Source organism: Camelus bactrianus, chromosome 11, assembly GCF_048773025.1.
Source record: "Camelus bactrianus isolate YW-2024 breed Bactrian camel chromosome 11, ASM4877302v1, whole genome shotgun sequence".
Lineage (NCBI taxonomy): Eukaryota > Metazoa > Chordata > Mammalia > Artiodactyla > Camelidae > Camelus > Camelus bactrianus.
The window spans coordinates 58,364,811-58,384,785 of record NC_133549.1 but is presented as its reverse complement, the minus strand read 5'-3'; the positions used below and the strand labels follow the sequence as shown (position 1 = coordinate 58,384,785).

Genomic DNA, 19,975 nt, shown 5'->3' with positions numbered 1-19,975 from the left:
TCTCTAGCACCTGGAGGCTTTGGGGCTGGTGCCTGCTCTATGCCTCTGGCTTCTGGGCTAATAGCTGAACAACCAGGAAGTCTTCCAGCCGCCACTCCTGGTGACTGATGTTCTTGGCTATAGATCCTTGTCCAGGGATCGCCGCTGCTGGTTCCCCTAGATGCTAAAGGATTGCCATTTTCTTTGAAAGCCAGTGTTTCCTCTTGAGCAATTATTCTTGAAGCCTCATGAATCCTCAGTTCTGTGAAGCTTCCCTATTTATGGAGAAGAAAGGCAACCTTCTCTGACAGCCCCTTCTACTTCTAGAAACAGTAAATACTCCGGGAGGCCAATCTCTTGCCTCCTGTAGAGCAAGTGAAAAATTCTGCACGTGTGCATATTTGAGATGAAATAATTTAAATCGTTTATATTAAAAGTGTGCTTTGTAAATATTTTCCCAGCATGCCTTCAATTAAAGAGATTTTTGCATCTGGATTAGACAGCAGGGTTTCTGGTTATGTTGAAAACAGCCAAAAAGGATTTAGTGTTTAGTGCACATAATAGTGCTTAATAATTTTGGTATTTTCATTTGAATTTCTAAAATAAGAATACTCAAGAACTCATTGATTCTGTGACGGTGCTATCTTGGATATCACTGAACACTTATCCAAAGTCATTATTTGCTAAGAATGCCAGACCTCCATAGAGTTGCTTAAAAATGAAACTAATTCAGTGGGCTTGGGAGTTGAAGTAGGGTCAGTTTGTGGGAGAGAAATGGTCAGTGTGGCATTGAGTGCCTTCCTTTCTACAGTATGAAACAGTGTCCTGTGGGACTGTCTCTTTGACGTGGTCATGGCCACTCTGAACTTGTAGTTGTTTTTCAGAAAAGAGAAGTAGATGGAGATTTCACCTTTTCCAAGTTCATTGGCTGAGACGGAAAAGGGGAGGACACGAGAAGATGGGTAGACGCTGAGTTTTGTATTCAGGTTATTTTGGTTACTTAGTAACAACATTCTGTCTAAGGTAGACCAGTTAGGGGTGGGGTAGGGAGGAATGTCTTGTTACCTTTATTGCCAGAGTGTGTTTGTGCCACAGAACCCTGCATGGAGTAACTCAGATGGGCAGGGGTTACAGCAGCTCTAGGTGACTCAGCAGGAGATTCCAGGGCTTCGTGAAGATGTCAGTTCTGCATTCAGATTCCTGGGAAAGATAATCTGGCTGGCTTAGCCTGGGTCCAGCGCTGACCCCGGGACCCGTCAGCTCTGGCCTGGAGGCCAGTGCTGCAGCAGAGACCTCTACTTGCAGGGCAGCTCCCGTGGAAGGGGTATCTGTCATAAAGAAGATGCCACCCCAAGAACCTGGCTATGTACAGGTCTTTACGTGCTGTCGGACTCAGAAAGACCATGCATAAGTCTGGGAAACAGAAACATACACGAGAAATTAGACTTCATTGAAATACTGATCTAAGTTGTTCACTATGTCAGTTTCTAGTTTGATGAAAAGGTTTATAACCGTTACCCAGCGCATTGAGTACACTGGTTCTGTGGCTCCTCTACAGTGCCCTGGGGGTGCGCTAGCAAGTGTGGCCGATGGGTGTGCTCCTGTGGGTGACCTACCCCACTGTGTCTGCAGCAGATTAGGTGCCAGGAGGGCAGCCTGTGGGCTGAGCCTGTTTCACCAGCGGACTCCCTCCCCTCTCAGCTCCCATGGTGTAGAGAGAGCCCTGGTAGCTGCTCAGTCCAGATTTGGCTGCAGCTCCACCATTTCCTCCTCTATGCAAAGCACCAGAGAAGGCGAGGAAGTAGTGAAGATGCCTGATCTCCCAGCACTGCTTTTCATATTTTTTTCTGAATGCAGATTGTTGGTAAACCTCAGTACTTGGAATGGACTTTAAATCCAGGTCTCAGCTGTTTGTGGGAGAGTGAGAATGACTCTCTCCAAACACTTCTCTGTCTGTACCACAGGGGCTGGACGGCTGTCTTTTTAAAGAGAGGAGTCTGATGGCCCGGACTGTGGTTTAATTGAGAACTCTGGCTTTTCAGATTCCGAGAAGATGGCCCAGTATCTGGAGGAGGAACGTCACATGAGGGAGGAGAACTTGAGGCTGCAGAGGAAGCTGCAGAGGGAGATGGAGAGAAGAGAGGCCCTCTGCCGCCAGCTCTCCGAGAGCGAGTCCAGCTTAGAGATGGATGATGAGAGGTGCGTGTGTGTCTAACGAGCGTTGGGGAAGCACTAACAAGAGCCCAGCCTCTGGCCTCGCTTCACGTCCATTAGACGTCAACAGAGGTGGCTGAAACGTTGATTTTTCGTAGTGGTGAATGCTGTCGCGTCCAAGTGGATGCCAAGAATGGGATAAATGAAGATTGACCCTTCTCCTTAAACACAAAACGATGGAAAAAAATTGCTTTTCCGAAATTACTTGGTGGGAGAGAAATGGAGGCGAGTGTTGTATAGAGGCAGTGTTTACGTGTGTTGTGGAATTCACCTAATCCTGCCCTGTTTAGGGCATGGGAGCGTCTTAATTCATAGATCTGGTGAGCAGGCGGTGGGAAGCCTGAGGAAGCACTTGCCTACGCAGGGTGATGGCTCTGCAGGAGGCAGGTGGGGGCTGTTGAAAGCCGGAGCCTTTGCTTTTGTGCACTTGGGAACGTTGGAGCTTTCTGCCACTACTTTTCCATAGTAAAACTAATGCAATGAGTTTATGTGCTCAAGCCTCAACATCAAGTCCCCTCATTGTCCCGCTGAGAAATGGGCTGAATAAGGGAACCATCCTTTAGTTAACTAGAGAAAATGTCTCTGTTTCTTCCTCGTCCAGATTTTCCTCTCCTTCACCACCCACCCTCCTCCCCTGTGCTTGGGAGCGAGGTGAGTGTTAGGATTCAACATCCCATGGGACTGGGCAGCCAGTGTCTCGGACCGGGTCTGCCGATGGCCGTGATGACTGGTACTGGCTATTGAAACTTGAGACCACGTGAGCAGTATCAGCTGATCCGCACTCAGGCTCTCTTATGAAATAGATCCAAAAGGCCAACAGGGCTTTTGATTAACTTTCTGTGGACAGTGGTAATATCATTTCATGAAAAATGGAAGATTTTCTATAATGAAGATCTACTTTTATAATTTAAAAGAATTGTTTTATAAAAACAGACTAACAGATCATACTATTTTAAATTTCTTCCTCATTTGAAAAGAATAAAGATGATTCTTTTTCTCGAAAGTTTATGTTACAAAACTATCCTCCTTAACTCTGAATTTCACTCATCTGTTTCTGATGGTGTTTCTCTGAAATTCTTCCCTCTAAAAACAGTTGTACTAAAAACATCAGCTAGAATAATACATAGCTTATTAACTACCTTAAGGCACGGAGCAGACCGTTGGTTGGCACACACAGCACGTGGTGCTGGGTTTTTAGAAAGACACCCTGAGGTCACACTTCTCACTGGGGTGACAGTAGCTAAAGCTACTTTAGGTTTGCAGACAAATATTTTTTTTTTCAGATCTGGTATTCACTCCAGAAGCTTTGCCTTACCTTTTTAGATCAGATTATCCCAAGTAGGGTACAGCTGCCCCATAAAGACTTCTCTGCCCTCCTTGCTGGGAATGATGATGTCTTAAGTGAGAGAAGAAAAATAGACACCTGAGACATCTGTGGGTGTGTTTAATTCCTTGAAGATCGGAGGCTGTCTTAGCTGTGTAGCTGGCTGGAGAGTACCAGAAGTCCGCCCTGGTGGCACCATGGTGGCCTGCACCGGGGAGGGCGGGAAGAGTGAGTGGGAGTAACCCGAGAAGTGCAGGCCCAGCTCGGGGTCGGTTTCCTTGGAGGGGGAATAATGCAGCGTAGAAACGACACTGACAGAACATCAGGGCTGAGATCGTCCCTGGGGTGGAAATGCCTGTGCACGTGGCCATTCCTTCCTTTGGCCATGCGGCCTGTGCAGGGTCGCTCATTAGGGAGTCTCTCGAGCAGAACTTGCTGCTCGTCCGCTCTGTGCTTGTCACAAAGTCAGGTCCGATATGACTTCCGGATCCAGGAAGGAGACAGACACGGCACGGGGCTACCTGCAGTAAGTAGGTGCTTGGCCCATGCATCTTTTATTACATCCTGCATTCTGACGCGTGAATGTTTGTTCAGCAAGGCCTGCCTTGTAAACGATTGGCATGCGGTTCACAGGATCACATACCTTTAAGCTTTAATTTGATGACATAAATATCAGAGGGCTTGTTCGTGTTTGCCTTTCGGGTCACAGTTTAAATGTAGCCACTAGAACATGGATGTGTCTGTGGTTCCTGGGACGGTGGAGGTGAATTTCTATGTAGCTGTTGTGTGATGGCGGGAAGCCTGGTCCTCTCTGTTGCACGGTGCAGCTCTATCAGCAGGAAACACCCCAGATTTCCTGACCTATAGCCCTGGGAGAGAGCTCTGCCCCGCAGTGGAGCAGTGTGACCCTGCAGGCTGTTGTTTCGGGTCTCCTAGCTACAGCAATCACATTCTAAACACTCAGGACTTTGACCTCAAGATGTGAACCCCAAACATTTTCTCACAGGAGCTTTGTTCAGAGCTGTTGGAATGCAGGCTGTTCTAACCATGCCTCCCCTCCTCTTAGGTATTTTAATGAGATGTCTGCACAAGGATTAAGACCTCGCACTGTGTCCAGCCCAATCCCTTACACGCCTTCTCCGAGCTCAAGCAGGCCGATATCACCCGGTGAGTACGTGCTCTGGCCTCCTTCTGTGGCGGGTTTCTGCTGCATGTAACAGGCATCGCTGAGTGTGCTACAGGGAACATACAAAAATCTTGTGAACAGATTGGTCATATGTTCTCCAGAAACATCAGAAACAATCAATACTATCATGAATGAGTGATAGTATTAGCTTGAAATGTTTAAGCATAAATGTTACAGTGCCAACTGGTTTTCTTTTTCTTTTTTTCTTTTTCTTTTTTCCTTTTTTTTTTTTTTTTTGTAACCAAAGTAATTTAACTCTACAAAACCTTTTCAGAAAGACTGTCGTTGACTATGAGGTCAAGTGCCAGTGGAGCGACAAAAACCTTGAGTAGATTCCTAAGATGCATGAAAACAAATCTTATGGATTCTCGCATTATATTCTATATACATTATCTCAATTTTAGCTTCAGAATAATTAACCCAGGCATCATGTTAAAAATGAGGAAGCAGTAGATGGCTGCTCTCTGTCTATGGAGTGTGTGTCTACTTTTAGTTTGAACTAAACACCCAACCCTGCACCTTTTGGCCTTTCTTTCCTTCTGAGACAGCCTGCACTCGGTCTATGGAGTGTACATCTTTCTAAATAAATCTACTTTTACTCAAAAAAAAAAAATGGGGAAGCAGTGGTTCAGAGATTCAGTAGCCACGGGTCCCGTGGCTGGGAGCGGGCAAGGCAGGGCGTGCCTTGTTTCCAGAGCCTGTGCTCTCTGGAGCATGAGCAGCCTCCTAACACTTGCAGCGATGGGTGAGGAGGCTTGGCCGTAGGAGGCCGGCCGTGCAAGAAGGAGCTGGCTTTGCTTCTGCATCTGGCTTTGCTCTGAGCTCAGAAGCCTTTCCCTCAAAGGCATGCTTGTCTTCCTCTGACCCCGAAAACTCTCTCCCCAGGGTCTCTGGCTTGGTACCAGCACAGCGTGGGCCTTTTGGGCCAGGAGGGCAAGTAAATGATCCAGCAGGGAAGAAAGAGGAAGCGGGGGTGGGCGCTGGCGAGTGGAGTGAGGGGAGGAAAGATGAGGTAGCTGGCCAGCGGACTGTGTCTTGTGACCCAAGTGACGAGACTGATCTTCTTGTGCTCGCTGGTAAACAGACTTTCAACAGAATTGGGGGGGAAAGTGGGGGGGGCAGGGCGGGAGGCAGAGGGGCAGTTTCACAGCAGAAAAAGTGGGGTGATGGCATGGAAGGGTGGCAGCAATCAAGGTTTTGTGGTTTTGGACAGGAATGCAGCTTCCTATTAGGTGACATCTCATTTCGTCTTTGGTAATAATGAGACCAGGGGAATGCCCTTCAGGTGGACGGAGAAATGGGGCAGTGGTGCCAGCGGCTGCAGAGAGTGGGACGTAGAGATGGCGTGCTTTTATGAGTTTAGGGTCCAGCCCAGCATGAGCTGCTGTGACTTTTTGGTTTTTAAGAAGAGAAATTAAAAAAAAAAAATCCAACTCAAAGTGTGCAGCTTTTGTCCACTTCAGGCCAGCATGCTCCCCAGCATCGCAGGGCGGAGTGAAGAGGTTGGCCGTTTGCCAACGAAGAGGACTTTCTCTGGTGGGTCAACAGCATGATCATCACTCTTCTTCTTGCCTGAAGGATGTTTCTGAATGCTTCTCCTACTCTGCAGTGGCCGTTAGGTCTCTCCAGAAGCTTCTCTTCCTCGCTGCTTCTCAGTTCTCCCCAAATAGTGCTTGGGTTTCATTACCAGGATAAAGGTCATCTTTGCCTTCTGATTTATGCGTGTAGAAGGAAGTCATGAGTTAGGAAGGAGCAAGATGGGGGGTGGCTTTTGCAGTCGGTAGTGATGCTGATTCATATGAAGTATAGTTTAATGTTGTTTGATTTGTTTAAACCTAAAGAACTCTATAGAGGTTTGTAATTTTCAGTTCGTTAAATATAATGTTGTGGTCACTGAAGAAAGAAAAACGAAAGTCAGACCGTGGTTGGGAGTATTAACTTCTATGGTAATAAATACTCGGCATCTTACTCCTTGTACAGAATTTTGGCTTTTACTGCCCTGGTCCCTGTAGTGTGGGCTTGCTTGTATAGGCAGGCTATTTGGTTTTCCCTTAAACTACATCATAATAGGTAACACTTAGGGGTTTTTTTTCTTCTTTCAGCCAGCCTAGGTGAGAACATTTGTGTCCTGTTTTAAGTTCTGTAATATCATCAGAGTAGATTTTAATCTCCTATTTGGCAGTGGAATTACTCCTATTTTAATCTAGTCCATTGCTGTCTTATACATAATACACATTAGCAAAATCTTCTTTTCACATTAGTTTTTATTGGAAGAAGTTGTGGTTCTCAGCATTAAGAATTTCTACTCACTTCCTTAGTGGAATGATGCTGTTTAGGTCGTTTTCATTTCCATTTTAAGCATTTCGACTCTTCTTCCTCCCTTATCATTTCTGCTCGACGTTGGCAGTCTTGCATTCTCAGCAGCTTACTGGGATATTTTAAGTGCTGTCTCACAATTTGATTGAGAGGTATGATTCCTAGAATTTATGAATGGTCCGCTTCTTGACTGTATGTGGACTTAGGGAGACGTGTGTAGGTTATAGATGGGGACAGTATTACTTTTCAACAATTGTTTTTCAGATTGTTCACTGTCCTATACAGTCTGAGTTGTGTATGTAGTCCCAGTTGGTGTGCCTACATCAGGCATGGGGAATAATGAAGTTTTTAAAAGGGGTCTACACCCTACTAGCAACAAGCATACCTATCGCCCAGATCTTGGTTTCTAATTGCATTCTCCACTGAGAAGAACTGGGGCTCCATGTAGCAATGGCTGTTCCTAGGGCCTGGGGCAGGGAATGCACGAGATGAACCTGGACAATCTGGCAATGCCAGAAAGTAAGTAGGAGCTCAGAAACAGGTTGAGGGTTGTGTCCAAGAGACCCAGGAGCTGAGAGAGCTCCCAGCGGCCAAAATGGGAACAACTGGAGCTATAAAATAAACAATGTAAAATAAACAATGTAATATTAGATGATAACCCAAACATAGAACAAATATCCATCAGTTCACACTGATTATTAAATAAGTGACTGAATAAGTAAATAAATGAGGGAGAAGAGATAAATCTCCCATATAGAAGAATTTCAAATAATTTGCATAGATTCTCTATCCTCAAGGCAGTGAAATAGCTCCCCACCCTAAGTGTGGACAGAACATAGGGAATTCTTTCCAAAGAATACAGTATGAAAGGGAGGGAAAAGAGGGCCTTCACAATGGAAAGTCTCGGCGGACACTGCCCCAGCCTGGTGGGCAAGGTCATCTTCCACAGTGGTCAGTCATGTCGGTGATGCGTTCCCTTGATAAGTGATGAGGAGGGCACTCTACCTCTGTGGTCTTCCTCCCCCAAACCCACAACCTCAGTCTACCCACGTGGAAAACATCAGACAATTGAGGGACATTCTGTTTGTAACAAACTGGTCAATATACCTTAAAACTGACAAGGTCATCTAGAAAGAGGAATATTGAAGACCTGTCTCCGCCAGGAGGTGCCTCAGGAGACATGACAGCTAACTCTAACATGACATCCTAAGTGGGTTCCTAGAACAGGACCAGGACACTAGGTAAAACCTCGGTATGGACCTGAGTTAATAATAAGGCATCAATATTGGTTTATTGGTTATGATGAAGGTACCATACTAGCATGAAAGGTTAATAATAGAGAATCCGAGTATGTGACATGCAGGAACTCTCTGTATTGTTTTTGCCCCTTTTTGTAAACCTAAAACTGTTACAAAAAAATTAAAAATTTATTTTAAAAAAAGCTACTGAAACAGATGAGATCACTTAGTCATGGAAGATAGAGGGAGAAGAGAAAAAACCCTCCCATCTGCTCCTGAAGTGACTCTAATATTTAAAGGTCAAGTACAGGAGGAAACCTGGCAAAGGAAATGGGACATTGCCACCAGGGAAGGGGAAGGAAAGTAGGTGTACGATGTCCCTGGAGTTAAGACACAGCATTTCAGTGAGGGGGGTGGTCAGCCCTGTCCGTCATTGCTCTGAGGTCAGGTGAATTGAGGAGTGGAGAATAGCAGTGCGGCTGGCAGCACGGGAACGCCGCTGACCTTGGCAGGAGCAGCCTCGATGGAGCGATGGAGACAGAGCCAGATGGGGAGCGTTAACGAGGAAGTCGTATCTCTAGGGTATGAAGGTTTATAGGGGTGGTGCTTTCATGTGTGACTTATCAAACTAAAATATCTTCCAGGGAAAAAAAGGTGCCTGCCTTCAGTTGGTTCTACATTGTTTTGTTTTTTGTTTTTAGCAAAGATTTGTTAGAGGAAATTTGGAGGCAGTCAGACAGGCATCAAGAAGCAGAAGTCAAGTCACCCAGAATCCTTTTATCCAAGGGCAGTGTTAATAGTTCAGTGTTGTTTTCAAGTGTGCCCTCTCCCTGTCCCCCACTCCTCTTACAGGTTTCCTTTAGGTAGTTGGTTTTCTATGGATGGTACATGTCTGTCTCTTGCTTCATTTTGCTTGGTGTTTTTTGGTCATGAATTGCTTTAGTGAATCATTTTGAAAATTTGCAGTCTTGAGCTTGTGGACAATGAAATAAATCTTAAATAAATTTTTACTTAATGCACTTCTGCATTTCTGTATCAGAGCAAGAGCAGTTTATTCCAGCACTAGCTTCACAGAACCATCGTGTTCTATTCAGGAGGTGTTTTCAACCTAGGTTTTGGGGGGATTCTTATCTTTTATTATACTCCTGGGCCAGAGGATCAGATGCATGATGATTAGAACTTAAAGGAAAACAAAACTTAGTAAGACACGATCTCTGGCAATTTTATGTATTTTATATAACTAAAAAGTTAAGTAGTCGTACCGCCACTCAATCACAGGTTACCCAGCAATAAAAAGAAATTAGCTTAATACGCATAGTAACTTGGATGGATCCCAGGGGTGTTTTGATGAATGAAAAACTAACCTCAAGGGGTTATAGACTACGTGATTTCATTTCTGTAACGTTCTCAAAGTAACAAAGTGACAGTGATGGAGAATAGATCAGTCGCTGCCAGAGGTTAGGGTTAGAGGGAAGGTGTGACTGTTAAAAGGACTAACACAGGGGAGTTTCTTTGTGGTGATGTGATAGTTCTGTATCCTGATTGTGGTGGTAATTACTTGCCTCTACACATGCGGTGAAATTACATTGAACTGTACACATGCGCGCACACACGCACACACACGTGTGCGCGCACACACACACACAGTACGTTAGAAACTAATGAAATCCCAATACAGCCTGCACCTTAGTCACTAGTATGAGACCAATGTCAATTTCCTGGCTTTTGACCATATGCTGTGGCTCTGTAAGCTGTCGCTGGGGGAATCTGGGTGAAGGGTATGCAGGGACCCTGTAATATTTTTGCAACTTCTTGTGAATCATAAACGATTTCAAAATAAAAGGTTATGATAAAATTAAGTTACAATGTTTAAAAGGCTAAATAATTTTAAAAAGAGACTCAAAGAAGAAAGCCGTGCCAGCTGGGAGAGCTTTTGAGCTGGGCCTTGAAGGAGCAGTTTAGCGAGCTGGAACTTACTGAGCCCTCACTTTGTGCCAGGCCCTCATTTTATCCTCACAGCAACTTAGGAGGGCACTGTGATAATCCCGTTTTACAGTTGAGGGGTCTTCTGTCCACTGTCACTCAGCGCCATGAGGTAAAACTAGAGTCCGAGATGACGTGACAGTCAGCTCTAGATTCTGGGCTCTTTACTCCTTCAAAGGCTGAGTGAGGTCCTGGTGGACAGGGGAGAAGGAGGGACCAGGTCCTGTGATAAAGAGAAGACAACAGGCAAAGGGCAGAATCAAGATCGGTAAGTTTACTATGGTTCTTCTCCCCGCCCAGGAGCCCTGCTCCCCATAGATCTCATTCATCTGATTTGGGGTCAGGCGAGGGCTTTGATACGCGGTACTGCGAACAACTAATCTAGACCAAACCCAGATAGTTTGGAGCCAAATGCAAGCCTTTCTAATAGCCCAAGAGGGATTTTTTTTTTTTTAATTTAGGTCGGCAATAGGAAGTCTTTGAAGATTCTTGATTAGCAGTTTAACACATTCATAATTAGCCTTGTAATTTTGGACAATAGGCTTAATTTTATTATTGCTTTTTAAAATTACAGATTGAACCCCGTGAGCTTCTCTATCTGGGGATAAGGATTCACTTTCAAAGCCTTTCTCCTAAATGTCATCATTTTCATAAGAAATGAAATTAGGGTTGTATTCCCCTAAGGCTGTTTAAAGAAAATCTCTTCTCTCCCCCGGCTGAACAAAGTCCTTGTGATACAAACAAAAATCACAGTAAATGACCACTTAGCTCCCAAAGACTTGTGTTTTACCCTGGACCTCCATTTCGTAAATGGGAACCCAAAATCCACAGTTGGAAATGGAAATAGGTCAGATAGAAAGCAGCTCTAGGTGACAGTCAAACCAAGAAATAGAGGGGAGAGTGTAGCTCAGTGGTAGAGTGCATGCTTGGCATGCACAAGGTCCTGGGTTCGATCCTCGGGACTGCCACTAAAAAAAAATAAATAAATAAAAATAAACTTAATTGCCTCCCCCACCCTAAAAAAAAAAAAACTTAAACTGCAAAAAAACAAGAAATAAAATCCTTAACATGAGCTGTTGAGGGCACAGACAAGTTCTGGGACAGGACAACTGAAGGTAGAAGGGGCACTTGTGGCATATATGTGGCTTTTGTTTCCTTCATTGAATATCCTGAAGTTGCCAGGTTCTCACTGGTGCTTTTTATTTGCCTTTGTGGCTGCTAAACACACACACACACACACCCCCAGACACACAGTGGTTGTGTCTCATTATTACCACTGTATCTTTTCACACTTTCCCTTTTCTTCCATCTGATTTTTACTTCTTTACTCTATTTTTTCCACTTTATTCTCATTTCTTCTCACGTCTTCTGCTGCTTTTGTACATCTCAGTTGGACTCTTGTCACGGCTTGACTTTGTTTTTTTTGTTTTGTTTTGTTTTAAGTTGAGATAAGAACGCTTAGCATGAGATCTACCGTCGTAACAAACTGTTAACCACAATTCAGCATTGTTAAGTAGGCCCAGTGTTGTGCAGCAGATCTCTAGAACTTACTCTCATATAATTGAACCTCTGTGCCCATTGAACAGCAATCCCCTGTTTCCTCCCCTCCAGCCCCTGGCAGCTACCATTATGCTCTCTGCTTTTGTGTGTTTGACCGAGACACCTCATGTAAGCGGTATCATGCAGTATTTGTCCTTCGGGGACTGGCTTCTGTTAATTAGCATGAATTCATCCGTGTTCTCTTTGAAAAGAATTTTCTTCTTTTTAGAGGTCAAATAATGTTCCATTGCATGTATATACCATGTTTTCTTCATCCACTCATCTGTTGATGAGCATTTAGGTTGTTTCTACATCTTGGTTATTGTGGATTATGTTTCAGTGAACATGTGGGTACAGATTTCTTTTCAAGATCCTGATTTCAGTTCTTTTGGATAAATATCCAGAAGTGGGATTGCTGGATCATATGGTAATTCTACTTTTAATTTTTTGAGGAACTTCCATACTGTTTTCCACAGTCGCTGCACCAATTTGCATTCCCACCGGCAGAGCACGGGGTTCCCATTTCTCTGCATCCTCATCAACACTTACCTTTTCTTTTCCCTGATGAGTAGTTGATTAGTGATGTTGAACATCTTTTCTTGTACATATTGGCTGTTTGTATGTCTTTAGAGAAATACCCTTTTTTTAAAAGTTTTTTTGGGGGGGTAATTAGGCTTATATATTTATTTTTTTTAATGGCGGTACTGGGGATTGAACCTAGGACCTTGTGCGTGCTAAGCATGTACTCTACCACTGTGCTATACCCTCCCCCCTGGAGAAATGTCTATTTAAGTCCTTTTAAAATTAGATTCTTTGTTTATTTGCTGTTGAGTTGTAGGGGTTCCTTATATGTTTTGGATACTAAGCCCTTTTCTGATATGTGGTCTGTAAATATTTTCTCCCATTCCATAGGTTACCTTTCTGTTGATTCTTTCCTTTGCTGAGCAGAAGCTTCTCAGTATGATGTAATCCCGCTTGTCTGTTTTTGCTCTTGTACCTGTGCTTTTGGTGTCCTATCTAAGAAATCATTGCCAAGACCAATGTCATAAATGTCCCCTGTGCTTCCTTCTAGGAGTTTTAAGGTTTCAGGTCTTATGTTTAGGTCTTTAATCCATTTTGAGTTGATGTTTGTGTGTGGTGTAAGATAGGAGTCCAGTTTCACTCTTTTGCATGTGGATCTCCAGTTTTCCCAGCACCATTTGTTGAAGAGACTGTCCTTTCCCTGTTGCGTATTCTTGGCACCTTCATTGAAGACCATTTGACCATTTGTGTGAGGGCTTATTTCTGGGCTGTCTATTTGTTCCAGGGCTTGGCTGTTCCATCCCTTGTTATCCATCCAGCAGGCCATTGGGTGAGCCTACTGCTTCTCTCATCTGTTTTCATTTTTGTGGGTAACTAAGAACTTCTGCATTTTACAGCCTCCTAGATGCTTGAAGACTCCAGATGATTGAGTTTGAAATAATACATACAAATTGTTGTTCTATTTCAGGTCTCTCGTATGCAAGTCACACAGTTGGTTTCACACCACCAACTTCACTGACTAGAGCTGGAATGTCTTATTACAATTCTCCAGGTCTTCACGTGCAGCATATGGGAGCATCCCATGGTATCACAGTGAGTATCCCCAGGGCAGGAAGCAGCACTGATGGTGGCAGCAACCGGTCCTCCGTGGGAGGCCAGCATTGATGTCCTTGGACATGCACCTTTCTTCCCTCCTGCTGTCATTTCACCTTAAACTTCTAGACACCTCCCAGCAGTCTGATACTGCATTCTGGTGCTGAAACTAAAATCCTTCCCAGGACGCAGAACTTCACCTTCACTTTCTGTGAAAAATTGCCCTTTGTGAAACATAATTTGAACTCTGGCCAATGCCTCAACTGAACTCTGCCCAGCTCCTTGCCATAATGAATTATTGTTGGTTGCCATAATGTCTAAAATATTTATTGTCTGCACCTTCACAGTTCACTGACCCTAAATATTCTTCCTGAAATTAGACTTATTTGAAGTTTAACTCAGAATTTTCTTTCCTGGAATTAGAAGGAATCTTAAGAGCATCTGGTTAAAACTCTGTTCAGGGGAGTGTTTTCTGTAGAGCTGGTTGTTTAGTTGACTTACCGAGCAATTGGACTTGTAGCTTATAGGGGTTTGAGTGCAGGGTAGAATTGAGGTAGAATTGATGAGGGAATCTTGAAAAGAACTCTCCTGTAAAAGCACGGAAGCAAAAGGAAGATATTTCTGAAGTAGTTTCGCTGGTTTGATGAGCTTTACGTAAAAGTGGGAACATTTTTGGTTGAGCTACAGCTTTCAGGATGTTGAACACTTGTTTGAGTGATAGAAGGAACTGGGGGTATAAAATGGACAGAAGAGATTTAAGGGGAGGACGTGACCGTGGTTTTTTAATTTTAGGATGGTCTCGTTAAGGGTTTGGTCAATGCCAGTTTCATAGCTCTTTCTAGGTGTAAGTGTAAACTCTGCCTCGTCTAAGTTTTCATTACCAGCTCGGAAACTCGCAGTGGCGGACAAGCGCATCGCCAGCGTTGTGTCTTTGCTGGTCCGCGCCGCCCCAGCCGCTGCTCCGGCACAGGCTGCGGGCGAAGCGAGCCGTCTGCACGCAGACTGACCTGCTGTTCCTGTCCTCTCTGCAGAGGCCTTCACCGCGGAGAAGCAACAGCCCTGACAAATTCAAACGGCCCACGCCGCCTCCGTCTCCCAACACACAGACCCCGGTCCAGCCACCGCCGCCTCCACCGCCGCCGCCCATGCAGCCCACGGTCCCCTCGGCAGCCACCTCGCAGCCCGCCCCCTCGCAACATTCGGTGCACCCCTCCTCCCAGCCTTAATGCATGTGCTTGGTCCGACTCTCGCATTGGGACTCGTGCAGTGGAGCCGTCTCCTCTACGCCAAAGGCTTCCTCCCCTGGCATATTTGGATCTGACTTATTTGCACTGAGGTTACCTAGGCTTCACTCTTCATTGTGTTGTAAACGTTTGTCGGAGACGCAGCCAGTGTTGTGGGTCTACAACACTAACCAGACGACTCTTTCCATCGGTGTTTTACTTGAATCTACATGTACGTCCATTCCCTGGCTGGAACATCGGCTATCCTGTATTTGGTAGTTCAGCAGCAGTGTGCAATTTTCGCTTGGCCCCAGAGCTTCATTTTCCTGGCTTTTAGGTTTGTGAAATAAAAAGGGATATCTTTTTTTATATTTTTTCCCATGAATTTGCAGAAAATTACGGAGCTGTTATTGCCCTCTCCCCCATTATAATGGTGTTTACCAAACATACCAGTAATTCAGCACTACAGTTCAGACCTTTGAAAATCGAGCTTTCAGTGTAGAATGGGAAGTCAGAGGGGTCAGTGCCCAAGACAGTATATTGTTTAATAGAGCTTTCTGCAGATACACTTTGTATAGATTATTTTCAGTGTATATCGACATCCATGCCTCTGGTAAAACAGCCCAAGGCAATGGATCACGTGGCTGTACCTTTTCCACATACATGGGGCGGATGATGATTGTATATCAAGGTGTGAGTCTCTCTTTATCCTGGATTTAATCTACCAGACTGGCCCCTCTCACGTGAGTCGATAAATGTTGGCCTGCCCACCAGTGGTTGCGGTGGCTGATGAGAACGTGCTGTTTGATTTCTGCTTGCAGAAGGCAATGTGTTGTAACAAAAACAGCTATTTTCCCTTTCCGGTGTTTATTTGTGTTCCCCTAAAATAGAGTTCAGACAAATATTTTAAAGGTGCAAAATACTATTTGAAACGAACATTATAGGAATATCTTGGCATAATGGCCAACAAAATACTTTATTGCTTGGCAGAAAAGAGAAGAGGTGTAGAGGAAAGTAGCACATTAGCATTGAGGACTGCTTATTTCGCCCAGTAAAAGCAAGTGCAGTGTACAAAGAAGTATATTCTGAATACATTATTTCCATTCATTTAGCACAAATAAATCATTTGGTTTCACTTTAAAGTGGAACATGGTGAGTCACTCTTTTCTTAACTCTCGCAACATCTTTATTTTTGCTTTTCAGCAGTTGCTGTTTTGTACTTTGGTAGTAAAGTGATTTTTACCACCTGTGTTTGCATATTTATATATGCTGTGGACAAAAAAATAACTTACTAGAGAATGTATATTTTATGATGAGAATGTGTATCTGTTGGATATAATCAGAGAACTGAAAATTAATTTATCCTTCACTTTTAAGAGTCCCTGTTTTGTGACAACCATCTCCAACAGCTAGCTTTTTACTGAACACACTCCTAAGCATAAGGAACCATGACATTGTAGATATTTAATGTTGTACAGTAGAGGAACCTCCATTTTTTGCCTTCAAGTGCATATTTAAGAGTTACAGAATGAAGAGAAGGCTTGTTGGGTAATAGTGTTGGACTAGCATCTCAAGAACTTGAGAGTAAAAGCAGCAGTAGGAGTGTTCACCCCTTGCAGCTTACACCCCCGAACTGAGAACATCTCTCCTCAATTGTTGGGAAGAAATTGTAGATCTATATCAATGTTTATTTATAATGTGTAATATACATAATCATAGTACAGTTCTCAAATACAGGGAAGAGGTTTGGCATTTAATTATTGAGGCTTGAGGTTTTTAATTTGAGCAGACAGGGTCATATCCAACCTGGGGATTTTACCAACAGCTCACTGTCTCCCTCCACCCACCCCCTTGGTACATGGCCATTCTGAGGAATTCTGAGAGCAGGCAGACAGACAGATGTTGCCTTCACGGTACAGTTCTCAGTTTTCCTTACAGGAGAAATATGGTATATGTTTACAAGAATCTTAGGAGATTGTAGATTTCAGTGCTTTTAGATAGTGTCTTACACTCACCCAAGTGATGTAACCATCATCCCTCCGCTTGCTGGCTATTTAGTTACTTCCCGAAAGCATAAAAGTCAAAACATTGCCATATGGTGGTGACTGAAAAAGCACTTGGAGTGAGCAAACAGTTCCTGATAAACGCCTTTTAGAGACAGGTTTTTGACATCCGGACTTCTGCAGAAATGTAGTGCTGGTTTCCCTAGACTAGTCATTTCATTTCAAAATAAAACACAGCTCCTTCAAACAGCACTTTGTCGCCATAAATCCAGTTGCCTCTCCCGGCCGACATTTGGAATTGATAGAACAAACACTACTATTTTGAATTGCAGCTGTCTCACGTCCTGTTAGTTTTATGACCCCGTGTGGAGCCTGTCACACTTGGGCTGTCCCTGCTAGAGCAGTTTCTTGGCAATTGTTTAGCCCCCAGGGACCTCTTAGGTTCAGATCCCAAACCCACAGGGGCTCTTACCCATAGAAGCTGATTTACCTTGGGCGCTTCTCCTGGGCCTAAATGTGGTTCCTGCTGTTTGCATTGCCCACCCGCCAAGGGTAGCCCTGGACTGACTCCCAGAGGCCCCCGAAGGCAGGTGGGAGCAACAGCAGGTTCAGTGGCTTCATTTTCCTGTCTGGCTGACAGAGACCCTCAGCTACCACTGTGCTGCTAATAGGATAAATACGCCAGATCACCACGCCTTTATACAAAACCAGATTACTTTCCCTGATACCTGACGCCTCTCTGGGCTCTGATTGCTCTCTCTCATCAAGCATGCTGGCATTCTAGACAGAATTATAGAAATTTGGCAGATGGCAGAATTATTTAAGATTTAATTGGACTCGATCCTCTGTTAACTGAAAGGAGTTTCAAATTCTGAGCTCCTGAGAGACTGACCACAATCATGAAATGAATGTGCGACCAGAACGTGGCTTTGACACCAAGTGCTGCTGACCCTTTGTAATTGGCTTCTGATTTGACCGGAGAGAATTCATAATGTGAATGTCTTGTTAACTGTTCCACTGTAGGAAAATAGACTACGTATCGCCCTTTGTTAGGTAGACATGAACTTCTCCTGCACGAAGCCTTGCTTGTAGAGGACGCCCCCAGTAAGGCAAGAAAAAGCATAGTAACTTGTGCTTTGAGAGCTCAATATTTTTATCTCATCAGTACAGAAGAAATATTTCTATGTAACTTGATCTTCTGTCTAGTACTTATAGATAACCAACACTGAAAACTTTGTAGTGATGACTACCAAAGAAATACATAGTAAAACAACCATTTATTTCCAAATTATTAAAGAGCCAGCCATTGACGCTGCTACGTGAGTTCCATGCTCAAGAGCCATTATAAGAGATTAAGGGGTTTTTAGGTTTTGGGGTTTTTTTTGTTTGTTTATTTGGGTTTTTTTTTTTTCCAGTTTTTTTTCTTTTCTCTTTACTTTTTTTTTTTTTTTTGGTAAAACATACACACACAGCTGTTTGCATAAAATTATGGGGAGCATTTTTCTGAATGCTCAGCAGTCGTGGTTAACTGCCAAGCCCTGGTTGCCTCTTGTAGGCAATGAAAGGAATCCTATGTTCATGATAGTGTGGGTGCTGTGTGTGTGCACGTGTGTGTGTGTGTGCATTCATGCCTTAACTCGGGTTACTGCTCAACTTCAGTTCTTGACTTAGTCTGCACTGTCATCTGGATTGTATTGTACATCTCGATCTGAACTTCATCCTGGCAAAAACAAAGTTGCAGGCACAACAGTGTAAGAATGCCTTCCTCCAGAAGAGGATTGGATCAGGTTGACCCTGAGCCTTCTTTGGACTTTATTTGGAACTAGGCATGGAAAGCAAAAGTGGACTGTCACGTGGAAGGACGCCAGCGAGGAAGAGAGGAGAGCCGAGTGCTAGCGTGTCTTTTGCCTCCACATATCTGTGCACACTGTACGTCGTTCATGATAGCTTGTCTACAACTTGACTAGGTTGGAGTTCTGGTAATAGTGGCAATCTTGACATTCTTGGTCAGAGTTTAGAGAGATGTAAGACTTCCAATTCATGTCTTATTTACTTCTTTATGTTGATTAGTCTTTGATACGTGTGCTGAATCAGAAACCTAAATAAAGATAATTTTTTAAAATGAAACTCTTGAGCCTTAAACCCTCTCTCTTTCCTTCTGATCTTTGAGTTGGAAAATGAACATTGTTTCCAGTTGCTTCTGACAGACGTACAACTGAATCCTAAAGGCTGCCTTAGAAAGGGAACTTAAGAAGTGGACCCCAAAGGGGCTGGTACTGCTCTGTTTCTTCATCAGGATGCTGTTACATGGATGTATCGAGTTTTTAAAAATTCCTGGCACTGTATGTTTATGATTGGCACACCGTTTCAAAGCTGTGTTGTGTTTCTATTGAAAACCATAAAAATAGAATATTGTGAAAAGGAAAGGAAAATCACACTCCTTGCTAAAATGTTACATATAAACAGATACACGTGTATATGCACGCACACACGTGTGTAGTCAGGCTTTGGAAATTGTTTGGTGTGTTAGCTTATTCTTACATCTTTACTATCTGTATGATCTTCCCTTCCTACCTGTAGGAAGCATGTTTTTAGAATCAGTTTTCAGTTTGAGTACCAGTTCCTTCACTGGCTCAGTGACTTAACCTCCCTGGAACTCAAGTTCCTTAGCTGTAAAAGTAATATATACTTTGCTAAGATGAGAAAATTGAGATGAAACCTCTAGTGCAGTCCTTCACACACCCAGTAAGACACAGACACATCCTTTCCATGTCTCTTCATCTAGGAAGAAAGTTACAATGAATATTTGGAGTGTTGTTTTATACATGTTTGGGAGGATGTAGCTTAGCCAGCTGTATTTTAGTAAGCCCCCAGCAGTCAGTCCACATTCTGGAGGGAAGAGCACAGAACTTAAAGCCGGATCTTGTCTTGGTGGCATAGTTTTCAAGAACCTGGCTGCAGTACCATCTTAGGAGAACACACTATTGAAATCTAGGTCCTTTTATGTATGAAAGTACTAAATAAACCTTGAGTGAGTCTTGACTCACTCTGGCTTAAGCAAGATCTCATATTAACTACTAGTTAATGAAAAGAGCTTTTAATTTGGTTCATCATTTGGTGAATTGACCAAAATCTCAAAATGCCTCTTTCCTTATGCCTGTGAAGTTTTAGTTGTAATTTGATGAAAATGTTGACTAAGAAATTACCCAGGACCTCTGAATTCAGGGCTTGTCTTCATCTGCCAGTTTCAATCTGTGTAATGGGGATAGCCATTCTTATTTCAGGTAGAATTTGAAGAAAACGGTATTTAAAACAAAGTGCTTTAACAATGTGTAAGTTGTAAAGATTTAAGGGGC

General features: G+C 43.6%; 1 protein-coding gene across 3 annotated transcripts in view; it reads left to right on the top strand.

Moving 5' to 3' along the window:
- The window catches only part of CCDC6 (coiled-coil domain containing 6), a 105,792-nt gene extending 87,046 nt beyond the window's left edge, over positions 1-18,746 (top strand). For 2 of the 3 annotated variants that reach the window (XM_045518750.2, XM_074374050.1), the window contains exons 6-9: positions 2,022-2,178; positions 4,584-4,684; positions 13,269-13,393; positions 14,425-18,746. In XM_045518750.2, the coding sequence (XP_045374706.2) occupies positions 2,022-2,178; positions 4,584-4,684; positions 13,269-13,393; positions 14,425-14,619 (578 nt within the window). In that variant the 3' untranslated portion in view covers positions 14,620-18,746. Of the gene's footprint in view, positions 1-2,021; positions 2,179-4,583; positions 4,685-6,166; positions 6,240-13,268; positions 13,400-14,424 lie in introns of those variants that run through there. The other variant, XM_074374051.1, reaches the window with a different exon arrangement.
- The last annotated feature ends 1,229 nt before the right edge of the window (positions 18,747-19,975 follow it).